Source organism: Argiope bruennichi, chromosome 2 (genome assembly GCF_947563725.1).
Source record: "Argiope bruennichi chromosome 2, qqArgBrue1.1, whole genome shotgun sequence".
Taxonomy (NCBI): Eukaryota; Metazoa; Arthropoda; class Arachnida; order Araneae; family Araneidae; genus Argiope; species Argiope bruennichi.
This window is the reverse complement of record NC_079152.1, coordinates 34538852-34555274: the sequence shown is the minus strand read 5'-3', so window position 1 is coordinate 34555274 and position 16423 is coordinate 34538852. Positions and strand designations below refer to the sequence as shown.

The 16423-nt window shown below is 28.8% G+C and overlaps 1 protein-coding gene across 1 annotated transcript; it reads right to left on the bottom strand.

Annotated features, from left to right (window-relative positions):
• Nucleotides 1–3928: 3928 nt before the first annotated feature.
• LOC129961565 (acetylcholine receptor subunit alpha-L1-like) lies at nt 3929–14512 on the bottom strand. The gene is made up of 7 exons (XM_056075061.1): nt 14286–14512; nt 11283–11416; nt 9157–9201; nt 8916–9025; nt 6211–6430; nt 5421–5579; nt 3929–4028 (listed from the first exon to the last, which is right to left on the bottom strand). Exons 1-6 carry the CDS (start codon nt 14350–14352, stop codon nt 5421–5423), a joined length of 735 nt encoding a protein of 244 aa, XP_055931036.1. The 5' UTR covers nt 14353–14512; the 3' UTR covers nt 3929–4028.
• Nucleotides 14513–16423: the final 1911 nt, after the last annotated feature.

Genomic DNA, 16423 nt, shown 5'->3' with positions numbered 1-16423 from the left:
AATTTCATTGTAAAATGCATTTTTTTTAATGTAATTTAATAAATTTTTGGAAAGCTTATAACAGTGAATCTTAGCCCAAAATATTTTCTAATAGGAAAATCATATTTCAGTTATTTGATCTGTCTCATTTTTTTCTTTTTGAAAAATAGAAAGATTAAAATAAAAATGAATTGGGGCCTGGCTCTTTAATTTTATCAGTTATTTTAAATAAATAGAAATTAATATCTAATCTATCAAAATCTTTTTTAATTGCCAAACTATATTTAAATTATTTGATCTGTTCCACTTATTTTTCTTCACACACACACACACAAAAAAAAAAAATCGAAAGATTAAAATAAAAATGTATGAACTACTAAATCTTGCATAAATTATTGTTCGCATGTAAAATTTATAAAAATGAAAATTATTATTTACTCCCTATTTTATCTAAATTAAATTAAATAAGATAAATTATCTGTTCATGCTAAACAAAATTATTTTACTTGAACAGATAAGAAAATATTTTAAAAGATAAACACTATGAAGGGATTTATGAATTCCCCCCCCCATAGGAATAACTAAAAACACAGTATGCTATTTATTAAATAAACATTTGATAGACATCGTGTAAAACTTCATTGCTAATTTTGTTATTTTTTAATTGCAATTTGATGAATGAAAGGCTTATAGAATTTTTCTAGATATTTTATTAGAATTTGCAGAATACTGTAAAAAACTGATGATTCTAATTAGAAAAAATTAAATTCATATACTTTTCACAATTTTATTTAATGATAAATTATTTTATAATTATAATTTATTTAATGATAAATAATTATTTTTTAATTATAATTTATTTAATGATAAATGTCTCATTCCATTGGAATGAGACATTTATCATTAAATAAGTCTTATATAAATTTTGAGTATTACTGAAATTTTCAATAATTTTTATGAGTTCAAATTAAAGAATATAAACTTGTTAAGTATGGTTTGTGAAATAATTTCTTTGATTGCTCTTCTATTATGTTTGATTCGATACTGTACCCCAACAAATTAATATAAATTCAATTATTATATATTTTAAAAAGGATTTCCTTACAAAGAAGAGAAAAATCAGAGTTGATAGTTACTAAATCTTTTTTAATTTAGGTTTATTTAATGTTCCCTATTTAAAAATAGAAGTTTTGAAAAAATGTTTCAAAATTAGAATATTTAAAGTTTAAAAGATGTTGTAAATTTTTAAGGAAGCATCGAGAATCCACAGCTCGTAGAATTTGTTTCTTGAGTGAAGAATGTTGAATTCGTTGCGAATCACCAAGCGATATTAGAAAACTAAAGTTGAGTAAATTTGTTCTGGTTTTGTCAAATTCTTGTGTTCAACTGAATCTGTTCTGAGTAAATTTCTTCTGATTTTATTAAATTCTTGTGTTCAACAGAAACTATTTGCATAATTGTAGTTGACAACTAGAATAAGCGATCTAACTTTCGCTCCCGTAGATACTATAAGAATGGGTAAACCCAATGATAGTAAAATGAATGCTATTTGATTAGTTTATCATCATTCGGAACTGATCTTTCAGCTGGTTCACTCAAAATTAGTTGCCATTTGCTCTGTTGTTGCTATTTCTAAAGAGATCAGGTTTTGTGTTTGAAGATGGAAATTGATTTAATAATTTAAATTATTTTTCCCCTGAAATTTACAAATTTTAGGCTTTTAAAACTATACTTTTCAAGCATTTGAACATCTTGTCGGTAACTGCAATTTGGGAACTTAGTTTGACAAAAAAAAAAAAAAAAAAAGTGGAAAGTGTTTTTATGGCCTTGATTTTTTTCACAACACCACAACAGATACCATAAGAATAAAATACACAATAATAATAATAATAATAAAAATCTAAACACATTCGATTTCATTGAATGTAAGAAATATGCTTCATAAAAAGAAATGCAAATTATTGTTTTTATAATACTGTAATAAATTTTTAGAACTTTGAAATGAGAGTTGAAATTACTTCATCATGATTTCAAACAATTTGAAGAAAAATTGCGCTTTAACTTCGATCTTTATGATTAAAAAAAATTCTATATTCTACATCAAAAAAGAATATTTTGATAAAAATTTATAAAAATAATTCAAATCGAAAATGGCGAATAATTCGACACTACTATAACGTTAAATGTTAGCTATAGATTCAATAGAAGCGAACAAACATTTTTCACACAAAATTTATTTCCAAGCTAATTCTATAGACGTAAATGGTGCATTTCATTTTATGTACGTCAAAATTATTATGTCTAATATTTTGTACGTGTTTTGTTATTTAAAGATTTCGAGAAAAAATTAATGTGTTGACTATAAAGCATTTAACTTCGTTTTAATCAGAATTAGCAAGTATAACATTCATATATTAAGAATATCAAAATGAGTCTACTTTTTCTCACATCTGAATTCGTTATTTCGTTCTTTTTATTCATGTTACAAATATTTGAAGTATCATTAAAAAAATAACACAAACCTTTTTTCTTTGAATTCGAAAATGCAGGATGATTCATATTGAATGGAACAAAAAGAATAGAATAGTTTGAATTCTGTAATTGATTTATTTAGATGGAACCAATTTGTTTTGAAATTATAATTATACGAGATTTATCTGGCAACCGGAAAATTCTTCCAGTAATGATATCACCGCTAAATCTTTATCAAAATGGCGTCATCCAGGCAGGAGGAAATGCTATGTGTTTTGGAATATGCCAACTCATTTTCGTTTACTTTTGTTTAAAAGTATTTTCGCGCAACATTTGGAAAAAACACTGCATCCTCACAACATCGGTAAAACAAGCTGCTTATCTAAGAAATCCCCAGATCTAATTCCTTGCGATTTTTTTCCTATAGAATTTTATTGAAATATTTGTGCACATACTTCCGTAGAACATACAGCTACTGGAGCTAAAGAGAACTGACTAGTTGTACTCAAGAGAGAGGTATTTTATCACGAGTCTGGTAGGAACTAAAATACCACATATAAATTTACCATATCGCTGGAAGAGCACAAGAGAACAGCTACAGGCTCTTTAATTACTGTATTTAATGGAAAATTTGATTTATCAAAGTAAATTAACTACAATTTATCAAAGTGAATTAACTACAGATTTCACATACATGCTTGCATTTTGTCCTATTCAGTATGAATCACCTTGTATATATATGTTGTTTCCTACGGCACTTGTCATGGACAAGCCCGCTGTTATGAATACAGCGATTTAAGCTGATAGAGTGTATTTCTTGTTTTTACAGTGAGCCATCTAGGGCCAAAAGTACGATTGCCACCACACACGTCACAACCCTTTTTACGGGGCGTACTTCATTCATGCATTTCATTCACTCAACCACATATCGTAATTTAGACCTGAATCAGAAAACGATCATTGGGGGTGCTGATCACCCTTGATCCAGTACCCCCAATGATATTACCTCGACTTGGAAGACTTTATAACCACGTCAGATTTAAACGCGCGCCAGCCACCACACACGTAGGGAGTCTTCGGCCGGCCAGGTTCGAACTTGCAACCCAAGGGACGCGAATAAAATTTGAACTCCAAATTCCTTTTAGTTTTGCGTTGCTGGCTTGTAGCATCCTCTGGGGGATGTAGTAGGACTATGATGAAAATATCGCTTTATAGCAGGAAATTTCTTTTGTTCTGAACTCTGATTTCAAAAATTTCATCTAACTGTTTCTGATTTTACAAGAAGAGTGTGTTCAAGACACTGGCAAGTTGAACCATGGTATATTGAAGAATTAAATCAGATAAGTACGTTTAATGCACATAATTCTAAAATGTTGACGTGGAAAGTCAGTAACCAGTCAATCACATAACAGATAGAAATGCAAAATGTTCTATTATACATGTCACAAATGACAAATTCTTGTGACAAATAAACACATATTTCTAATCAATATTTATTGACTCATTGGCTTAAAACAACAGTTAGAATGGCTTCTTGTTAACTGAGAAATCTCCAATATTGCAACTCATGTGTCCATCTGCAATGAAAAAAAATAACAGCAATAAATTCAAATGATACATAATTTATATTTCTTTTCGAAATTATTTTTCATAACTTTTTTAGTTTTTATTCCTATAACGGGGATAAATATTAATCCCAACCCTTTTATGCTCTATTTTATTCTTTTAAAAATGGAAACATATGCTAGATTATTGATTCTTCTTATAAACATAAATTTTTTAGAACAATTTGCTATTTGGAAAACGCATGTTTTTATATAATGTCAATTTTCCTGATTCACTTGTTATCTATATTTGTTATTTCTTGTTACTATCATATCTATGCTCGCTATCTATATATATGTTTGTTATATGTGTATACAAGATATCCAAAAAAAGTGGAACCATCTTTTATTTCTCTAATTATTGCACTGAAGCGTATTCTTTCAATGACAAAGTTTCATTAAATAAGATGGAAAATTATATGAAAATATTTTACCTTCTGTGAAGGTTGATAGTAAAAAGTTTCAAACAATTTGTTCCCAATAGAGCAAAATTGTAAATAGTAAAACTGTTTTTATGATATTCATATGCTCCACGTTTCTATTTACAAAATTTGCAGAGATATGCTTATTTTTAAATTTAGAGAGATAAATTTGGATGGAAACTTGTATTTCAGAAATGCAAGTTTATTCAATATAGAAAAAATGTAATGTAGATATTTGTTTAGTAAGCACATGATCCAATTATCTTGACTTGAAAGAAATTTTCTAACCACGCATAATTGTGTTCATTTCGATTAACTGACAGTTTATAAAGAAAGGAAAAGAATCTCGAGGAAATTAACATTTAAGATATTCTAGAGATATACTGAATAAACTACTAAGAAAATAAAATTCTTTGCTCGCAACTGTGCTCTTTCTAAGCGAAAGACATGTTTCTTAACAAGGAGAGTCTGGAAAATACGAACCATTTGTGACGTAGGTAATCATTGTGCTGGATTAGCGGTAAAAGAATTGAAACGTCACTTTTTGAATTCCCTGCTTACTTTTCTGAAATTTATTTACAGAATGGTTTAGTGATAAATTAAAAGATCCTTACTTTCCTGGTGAGAAGAGGGAAGATGGGGCATATACAAATGGTACAAAAATGGACATTGGACAATGGCAATGCATATTTAATACGATCAATGAGTCGTTCATAGCTTAACATTCCAAAAACGACAGTATGAGCAATATTTCAACTTATTAACTGGCATTCATACAGCATTCCTGAAGTGCTCGAACTGTTTTCACCAGTTAAATAGACTATTACACGATCGAAGTCTAGAATTCAACAATTCGGTCTTACTTCAGGTGAAATCATGAAGAAAACTGCTTATACCATATGCTACGTATCTATTACGAAATGCCCTCCATAAGGTAACTTACTCAATCATCAGTTTGAGGCTTCTTCCTGAAGACCATATCAACTACGATGAGCGAAAATGGATGGGAGCAACAGGAAAACTGCTTTTCCAGGCTGGTGGCTGTCATGGATTCTAGTTTCCACTTCCGATTGTCATCATGAAAACCTTCCTTAGCCATGCCCTAAACATAAAATTCGAAAAGCATTAGATCCGATAAAAATTCTTATGATAAGACAAATAGTAATAAGATTGGCAATGCATATAAAAAGCTGCTCAAATACATTATCTTGCAAGTGGAATATTTTATTAATTACAATTATAAATATAAATATACTTATATTTTCATTGCTTTCAAAATTATTTTAATCTGTAGCTTGAAGACCTAAACATCAAATTAATTTTACTTACACTTTTTTCTAGTAGTTGCTGCATTAATTGTTCCTCTTTCCTTTCCATTGAATTTTTGATATGTTAAATAGTTCGAAATACATCTTAAATTAATAATATATCTTTATTTTATTTAAAATAATTTATTTTTTTGTAAGTAAAAATTTTTTTTTTTAACTTTGTACCCTCGACAATTCTAGTAAATCATCTTTGTTTCATATGATCAGAGCCGTCACTATTATTTCACGCTATGCAAACCAGCTAATCTCAAATCGTAAGAGAAACAGATTATGAGATAATAATTTATTTATTTTTGAAAAATTTCCATTATTAGCTCCAAAAAAATGAATTGGTATTAATTTTGATATTTCTAAACCAACTAACAAGCATAACCAACACAGTCAGCTGAACCAAATGAAATTTACCTCCAATACATTCTGTCGAACCTCATGAACAGTGATCTTTCGAATGTCATTGGTCCACGTGCCTATAGGAAAGATACACTTGAAGGTTTCGTCGGTTTCTTGAGGAGGGGTGACAGAACATCGAGATTTGAGAGTGAAGGGCGTGACCCACAGAACTGTTCCGTTCGCGAAGAGGACGGCGTTGGTACTCACGGTTGGAAAGTAATTACTGTCCGAATAGCTAAACATTGGAAAAAAGTAAAATTTATTTTCATCACTATTCTGAGAATCAAGCTGAAGGAAATAAAAGTACAATTATGAATCTTCTTGCAGAAAAAAAAATGTATGTTATCAGTGAGAAAATTTTTGTAATACCATCATATTATCTAGTAATTAAGTATATATCATTATCCTTAAATATTATTATAATATATAATTTTTAGTAATTAAGGCTTTATATTCAACAAAGATACCTCTTGAAACTTTTCCCTTTAAAGTGTAATAATTATATAACTGTAGTAGGAAACTTATTGTCTTTAGAAACTCAAGTAACCAATGAAAACACTTTTGCAAGATCTCCAAAATGCGACTTACTTAGCCCTTTACACCTTTATTACCTTTTAGACCCTTTATTGCCCTTTAGACCCTTTTACAAATGCAATGAATGTTTAGTTAGATTTATATACTGTTATGAATGTACTTGAAGGCTGTTTAGATACGAAATTTAACTTTGATCATACGATGAGGACGTCTTTTGAGCGGACACCTACCTGTTTCTCTCTCTTTAAACTATGTACCTTTATGTAGAAATTTGATTTTGGATTTCAGTAAAGTTTTGTGTACGTCATAGTTTTAGATGTCCGTGAGTGTAATTAGATATAGTTAAAAGCTTTAGTAAGTCTTTGAAGAGCATTGAGTAGCATTTGAAGAGCATAATAGATTTTTTGGAGATCGATGTTCAACATCTCACCGAATATCCGACAATATCAATGACACATATTATATGTGCCATTGATATTGGGATTTGTATATTAGGTATGCTGTTTTTTTTCTAATAGAGAAAAGCTATTGGTAATCCCACTGTTATAAGATTATGAAGAAAAAAAATGAAAAATATTTTCAATAAACGATTAAAATTTCTTTATGCGCAATTTTAAAAGATACTTTTAATATTTAAATATAGCAAGATCATGAAGCTCAGAAACATCACAGAAATGTTTTGTATAACTTATGCGCTTAAAGAAGGTTAATTATCGTATAAAGAAAGATAAGAAAATCCAAGAAAAGAATTGTAAAGATCATTAAATAATTACCTCTTTAAAAATAGTTCCGAGTTTATGTTTATTACATTATCCATAGATAATCATAAAGTTAATAAAGTATATTAATCTATGATGTGACAAAAAAGATTATAAAAAGATAAAAAGATTATACTTCACATCGCATTTACATTCACTCACTCAAAAAGAAGAGAGAAAAAAAAATTGCAAATCTGCCACAAGTGTGAGAAAATCACATACAGTAAACTTGAAAAGAAAAAGCGTGCAGTCAATACTAAAATTTCTATCTCTATATTTCACATCACTCATATTTCTATTTAAAAAAAGTGACATAGTTTCAATTCCAGATAGGTTTTTGTTAAAAGAATCCAAATCATTACCAAACTGAAATGATAGCTCTAATTTGTGTTATGTCAACCAAGAAGTGTGTTATAAAGAATTGAATGGTGGTGAAAATAAATTGCAATTGTTTAGATTTGGCAGACTTTTTTCTGGAATCTCATTACTAAATTATATTTTCTGTAGTAACATTTACCTGTTATGAACAGTTGCGGTAGTGTTCCAGTGAAGCCACGTTTGAATTTTAAAGAAATTTTACCTAATTCTTTTCTAAAATCCTACTTTTGAATATTGTAATAGTTTCCGTCTTTCCATCCAATGATATTTCATGATCAAAATAAACAAATTTTAGCGAGAAAAAAAATCTTTCTAGTAAAATTATGAACAAAAAAGTGAATCGACATATGCGTGGGATATATGAGAAAGACTATCATTGACTTACAAGTAAGATATAAGTATTAAAATATAATACGAAATATATCGAGAACAAATACTTATTTTTGCGTTCTTTTAACATTCATTTGAAAGTACCATACGAGTAAAATTATTTTTAAATCATGACATTGATGTAGGGAAATACAATGTTACATAATACGGTGAAGATTATATAAAAATAGGACAACGAAATTCTCGTATCTCTATCAGTTGAACAAATTAAATTTTTCTGTAAAGCGATTTAAATGTTTTCTAAAAGTTATAACTATCAAGAACTGATTGATCTTAAATTTCTATAATACCTGTGTCACAAAAAGAGCCGATATTTTCTTAACTGAGTCTTAAAATTTTTTAATCAGAATTGCGTAATGCATTCATGCAGAATTCCAAAAAATTCTTCTGAATGACGCATCTCCACTGGTCAAGTAATATAATCTTCTACATAAAGGCGTAAAGTAACAAAACTTTAACTCAAATATTTTATAATATTTTGCTTTCACTGGAATATTCCTTGTACATTGCACTTTAAATGTTGAAATGAGAGGTACATCTGAATTTTACTATTGCTAAACTTGCAAGAACAAAACAAAAACAAATCCAATTTTATAATAATCATTTTATATTGTAAAATGTCATCCTAAATTTTTTAAAGAGAGAATAAAAGAGGCTTACCCGGCATATACTGCCAAATCTGGTCTCCAAATTTCTGAAGCAGGAATGCTAAACTGGTCAAGACCATTATATTCTGAAGGATCCCACGTCAAATACTGATCTTGCCATTTCTGTGGAAGAATGTGACAAGAAATATAAGAAAAGAGAAACGTTAAACTCAAACTAAATTAAACTAAACTAAATTCTTCTACTAAAGAAAAAAAATTAATTTCAATATTTAACTACTTAAAAATATAATTACCTGATAAAATAGCGTATCTAATTTTATAATTTTGTCCTTTACATCCTGAAATAAAAAAATATAAAAATAGGTATACATTTGTAGAATTCAAAATACTAAATTTACTTTTATCCCGAGGAATAACAGTGCAATTTTTTTTAACTTTAAAAAAGATAATTAAAATAGTGGAAACAATTACAAATTTCAATTAAATTATTATCTGCGAATAATATGGTAATGATCAATGACTTAATCTTCAGATTAAAAAGAAGTCCTGAAAAAATATACATCTACTCCACATAACTGAATTGTTTTCAGAATTCAGAAGAGTTAATTATTTAAGAATCGGAAAAGAATTCTTCTCAAGAATTTTTTTCCCCAATTCTTAAGAAGAGGTGCAATATCTCAAAGAGAATAAAAAGATCTGGAAAGTAGCTGAATGATAAAAAAAATGAATAAATTTAATAAAAAACAGCTATATGCAAGAAGTTTCAAAAAGTGGAACAAGAATTTATTTCCTTAAATATTATATCTAGGTACATACTTCTACTTGCAACGTTACAATAAATAAGTGTATAATTGTATGAAAATACATTGGCATCTATGGAAGCTGAGGATAAAAAGTTAAAAAATGAATACTTTTTTATACGGCTCCCATAAAGTAAAATTGCCTCATACATTACATCTGTATTGTCGCAAAATTCAATTCCCTTCTATCAGCAAAATTTGCAGATTATGTTTATTTCTAAATTTATGAAGTTCATCCCAAATTAAGATGGAAACATTAATTTTAGAAATGCACATTTATTCAAGAAGTAAAAAAATGTTATAAGTAAATATTTGTCAAAAAGTACATCTTTCAATCATCATGAAAGGAATTTGTTTCTCATGCATATTGCTTCTCACTTTGATTAGTCGACAGTTGCAATTTCGTTATAATAAAGAAGGAAATAGAAATTTGAGAAATTGAACATTTCAGGTATTTGAAAGAAATAGTAGAATACCAAACAAAAAAATAATCTTTGCTCTCAAATGTGATCATAATATTAAACATTCTAAAAAATAATTTTATTCCAATAAAGAAAACCTTCTGAAATTCTGCTGATTTTTTTCTTATATAAAATAATTCAATTGTATGTATCTACAAATATTTTTAGAAGATTGTAATTTCATACAGAAATCGTTCTTTTTGAACAAGTTTTTAAGCCCTTCAAAGTACTTACGTATTATTACCACCGCAGCTACAGATTTGGCGGTTTTTAAGTGCCGCCAATCACTTTCAAAATTCAACGCCATCGCAGCTACAGATTAAGCTTTCCATTGGCGCATTAGCGCAAAAACCGCCAAATCTGTAGCTGTGGTGGCGCTAATACGTAACAGGATTGCTCTTTATTGGCGCATTAGCGCAAAAACTGCCAAATCTTTTGCTGTTGTGGCGTTAATACGTAAATACCCACTTCAATTAATGGTTAGAGGTATAGAAAAGTGATATAGATTGATAAATTGACCTTTTAATATGTTTACAAATTTTAGAAAAAAACGTAAAATTTTGTGCGTATATAAATGAATGTAAGAAATATTTTACTTATTAATATTTTTACATTATAAGAAGCATATAAAAAAACCCTAATTTTTTAACCTTTCTACTTTTAATAACCACAGAATGAAAGGCAATCTGTTCTGATAAATGTGATTAATCCGGTGATTATATGTAATTATCGGTGATTATTCATAATTACCAATAAGTTGCAGTAAATGTAATAAAATAATGATTATGAATGATCACTGGTAATTATACATAATCACAAATTTATTACATTGTAATATCTTCAATAATTAGGGAATCACAGAAAAATGAAAACTTCATTCCGTTATAATTTCCACTCCATTTGAGTAGGATGATCTTTTTTTCAGAGGAATAATTCCTTATCATTTAAAATAAATGATATTGTAAACGTTAAAATGAGTATATAATTTCAAATATTAATATTTTAATTGTTCAATAATTTCACATATATCGCATTACAAATTTTAATATTAAAGATTTCTTATTAAAAAGAGAGCCTAAAATAAACGAATAATCAAACGAAAGGAATTAATAAAAAGAAAAGGCTCGAATAGGATTTAAAAATCAGAGATGAGCTTACAACATCTTTGATTCCCACAGGAACTAATTCCGCTAGGACTGAAATTATATCGGTAGGATTCCTGACAGGTCTGACTAGTTTATCGTAGTTCTCGAACAACGCTTTTCTCAAATCCCGTTCTGTTTTAGCAGCTTCTGAAATAAAATAAGAAAATGCAGTATGAGATTTAATTTGATAAAGAAATCTTAATTATTTAAAGTAATAATTAAACTTTATAATTATATTGTTTAAAGTAATATTATATATAATTAAACTTTATAACGATGACTAAATTTAATTTAATGCTGTGGCAGCGGTCTCCACTGATACTCTAGAATGCCTTCATCAGTTATGGCTTTCTCTTCATAGAGTAGTGAAGACAACAAAATTTCTATTTTGTGCTTTTCGCTTGCAGCTAAATGAGTACGAATTTTTATGCAATTCTGCAATTTTGATATCACTAACATATATAAAACATAATTAGTTTTACTTCTTGCGCCTGTTTAATTATCATGTTCTTATACATAGGAGCAAACAGATCTACATAAATTGAAAGCACTGGTGTGCAAGGTGACTACATAGTCCCTCCCTGATAACAACACATTATTCCAAAAAAATTATTGTAATTTAGCATATGGTTATTTTGATGCATTATAAAGACGTTTATAAAATTTTTAATATAATCATTAATATCAGGAAATTTCAGAGTGCAATTCTTAGTAGCTCGAAGAATGTTAAGGCGGTATTCCACTTCTCGTCAAGTATTATTCAACATTGGGCTGTAACACTAGACACTGCATTTGTAATCTTTTGAGTATTTCAATATCTTCAACTGATGTTGCAAATACTCTATTCTTTATGTAACTTCCAAATTGACAACAATGGCCGATTTGAATTCATGGAACCAAAGAACACACGGAAATTTTTCCTTAGTTAACGTTATTTTTACAATAATCGAATGTAAAATCACTCTTTCTAATTTCTTCAAATTGACAACAATGGCCGATTTGAATTCATAGAACAAAGAACACACTGAAATTTTTTCCTTAGTTAACGCTATTTTTATAACAATCGAATGTAAAATCACTCTTTCTAATTTCTCCAAACTGACAACAATGGCCGATTTGAATTCATGGAACAAAGAACACACTGAAATTTTTTTCTTAGTTAACATTATTTTTATAACAATCGAATGTAAAATCACTCTTTCTAATTTTTCCAAATTGACAACAATGGCCGATTTGAATTCATGGAACAAAGTATACACTGAAATTTTTCCTTAGTTAATGACGTTATTTTTATAACAATCGAATATAAAATCACTCTTTCTACATTAGTTAGCTATCTTTTTGACTTCAAAAAAATTAAAAACACGATAATTCCATTCTTATTAGCACAAAATGCCCAACATTGTTACGATATCTACACGATATTGGCCGATATTCAGGGTGTCGAACGACTTCTTAGAGATATCGTACACTATCTTGTATAAATAGGGATTGTAAAAAGTTTATAATATTTTTTCAATGGTTCTTTTGGAATAATTTCTTATAATAGGGAGAAGTTTATGATCTCTCTATATTACGTCTTTAATTATGATATAGATTTGTAATACTGATGATATTTTCATCTATACAGCCTGTTCAAGTTTTTGAGCTATCATATTCAAATAAGTATAATTGACTGAACAGACTTCCTTTGTTGAATAAACTTGATACAAAGGTTACATTTTAATTTAAGAACGATATATCAAATTCGAAAGTCAGTAACCTTTATCTGACATTCTACCATATGTCAGATAAAAGATTACTGTTTGGCTTCCTGATATTTGGTTACTATCACATAGGAGGTAAACAAAAACAAAATCAATTTTAAAATCATTATATACATAGCAAAAAATATTGCTTTCAAAGTTTATGAAACTAATGTTTCCTTTCTTGAATATAAATAATGCATGAGACGACTTTAACACTAGGTTTACCAAGGGGTTATTTTGACTCCTCTGAGAAAACTTTTCTTTAATTTTCTTGAAGAAAATTACTGCCGTATTTTATGAGAATATTTTTATTGATTTTTACTTACATTTATAAGACATATAATCGCAAATCCTTTCTTTTTTTTTTTGGAAGAATGTATATAGAATATCTACATTTACCGAAGTGGTCATTTTGATCATTCGAATAAATATTGTTGAAATGCGTAAATTTATATTTAAATATGTAACAGCTTGATAGCGACGCACATAGATATAAGTATAAATGTAGAAATAAGTATGTGTTAGTAAAATGTGTGCATACAAGAAGCAAGAAGATGAAGCCGAAAGTCAGTCTGAGAGAATATAGAATATCTACATTTACCGAAGTGGTTGTTTTGACTATTCGAATAAATATTGTTGAAATACGTAAATTTATATTTAAATATGTAACAGCTTGATAGCGACGCACATAGATATAAGTATAAATGTAGAAATAAGTATGTGTTAGTAAAATGTGTGCATACAAGAAGCAAGAAGATGAAGCCGAAAGTCAGTCTGAGAGAATCTATTATAGGTTGTTAGTAAGAAGACGTGTGAGTCAATGTTTTGATAGAAGATGATGGTAGAAGAATAGATGGTCTTGAAGACCTAGATTAGAAAATAAACACTTTCTTGTTAGTAAACAAACACAGAGGAACTGCCTTTTCATCAAACCACATATCAACAAATATGCTGAAAATATGAAAGTTTTTTCTACTTTAACTTCATAATAGGTCAATTTATGCTTTTTCTAATTAAATACCAAAAGGGGTCAAAATGACCCCCATTGTACAACTCATGGTAAACCTAGTGTTAAATAAAGAATTGTAAAATGTAAAAAAGTTAACTGCATTTAGAATTTTAGTATCAAATATAGAAACAATTCTTGAAAACTATTTTTCAAAAGCGTGAATATGAGACATAGTAATTATACGAAGCATGTTCAGTAAAATATTAAGCTAATACTAAAAGATCTTTTTTATGGTGAAATAAATGAAAGGCAAACTTACCATCAGCATAGCCTAATCCAAATACAAGACACAGGAAGTAAATGCTTCTGGACAAAGTCATGGTCATAAACTTTGCTTTTTTAAGGAAACTCCGGTTGCAGTTTACAGCGAAGCGAATTCTTTATAAATTATTATCTACCATCCTTTATATCCAATTGATGAGCAAATGCCTGATCAAAGTCTTATCATTTTTCAATGACTGATGTTTTTTTTGTGTGGTCCAATGCCTTCCTGGAGCTTTATATTTCAGATTTTAGAAAGTTCATCATTACATGAAACATTCTAGAAGGGGTATGAGAACTTGAAACGATGATTAAATTGTTATCTGTGTAAAAATTATGAACCGTTGATTAGTTTCCAATCATTCTATTTATGAAATTTCTCATCAAAGTCAAAAGAATGTGAGAAATAAAAAGCGATTGTTTTACTTGATCTTAACATGATGAAGGATTACCTCGAGTTTGTTTATTTTACACCAATTAAAGCACATATTTTTGAAAATCTCTAATTGAAAAAAATGAAATCCTTGACAGGTTATGAGTTCACACTCTAAATAATTATTTTTTCTCATTTATGTAATGATTTATTTCCTCTTTCTGTCGCTTCGTTTATTAAATGTATGCTGTTGCATATCGCAATGATATACTGTATTATTTAATTAACTTTTATTTTTTTATTTTTGGATCATTGTTAAATTCTTGCAAAAATATCATCTAATGCGATATATATAGACTTAAGGAAATATTTTGCCGTTCTTTCAATTCAGCATTACAGGACAAGAAAAAAAAATTCAACAAGAAATAAATGTAAAATATTAAATTAATACAACGTATCAAAGTTTTATAAATCAATTATATAAAATTATGTATATTCGGAAGCTATCGAAATTAGAAATACTTTTATTCAGATGTTGGTAGAAGAATAGATGGATGTTGCCAACTGCAGGAATTGTAAAAGTTTTTACTCTTTTTTGGATTACCAATTTGGTATTTGGGCAGTCACAACTGTTTGAAATCAGTCTGTCTTGAGCTAGAAATGTTACGTTTTCCATATCCCAAAACGACTAATGGAATCCTTCAAACAGATAATACAAATGTTCAATAGCATTATGAATACCCTCTAAGAACATCTAAGAAGTATTATAATGTCACACAAGACACAAGAGGAACATTAGGCTGACAGCGAGCGCAGCGGCAAATCACATGCATGATATTATGTCTCAGTGTGGCCAAGCAATTTCATAAGGTGATTTTTTTTTAATTTAGAGACCGACTTAACAAATTCTATTAATGCTCATCTAGGGAGAATACTTTCGACAGAGTCGTCGAGAACAGTAAGCTTTTAGAACAATAATATCGTCATAATTTAAAGGGGATTCAAGTCATTCAATCGCAAAGATCTCTACCAATTGTACAGATAATTTCATGAAACATTTTCCTATGTTTTTATTATGGTAAAACGCACAATTTAAAAAACTTTTTGCCTTTTTTCATTATTTTTGACTTATTTTTTTATAACTTATTCTGTCACTAGGGGCAGTTTAACCTACCCCAATAAATTCAGCATAATCAATTTATTACAGGAATTTACGAGATGCGTTTTAAATCAAAGTTTTTATATACATATATTAGTTTAAAATAAACGGAGTTCAGTTTAGTTATGTTAGTGTCCCGTTTTAAGGCCACTAAGGCTATTTTGGGCTGACCTCGTAATTTTGACCCACTGTCAGATGACAAGGAAGCACCGCGGCTGGTACCTCCCTCATTAAGATTTCAGGCCAAACCAGCTCCAGGACGTTTGGCGCCGACGATTTTAACGTGCATTACACCCGCTAACACGATGGTTCTTTGGTGGAATCGGGTCAGGAGCTTGAAACCCTTCGATTCGATTCCGAAGCCGAGACCATACCACCAGGCCTCCGTGAACCAATAAGCCATACAAATCTCTTTTAGATGATAATTTAAAATAACAACAAAATTCTTAATTGCAGACTGAAAAGTGAAGAAAATTGTGTGCCGTGATAATACATATTTTGTATCAGATTACAAATACAAAATCCTAAATCAATTGCATATCGGAATTTATAACTTGAATATAAAAGAAAATATTCAAAAAAATTATGGTTTTAGTAGAATTGC

What these genes read in the sequence shown, in the direction of transcription:
- LOC129961565 (XM_056075061.1), bottom strand. Translation starts at nt 14,352, where the DNA reads ATGACCATGACTTTGTCCAGAAGCATTTACTTCCTGTGTCTTGTATTT. An exon ending in TGGATTAGGCTATGCTGATG is followed by an intron (nt 11,417 to 14,285) that starts GTAAGTTTGCCT and finishes ATTTTATTTCAG; the next exon opens with AAGCTGCTAAAACAGAACGG. An exon ending in TAGATACGCTATTTTATCAG is followed by an intron (nt 9,026 to 9,156) that starts GTAATTATATTT and finishes ATTCTTCCACAG; the next exon opens with AAATGGCAAGATCAGTATTT.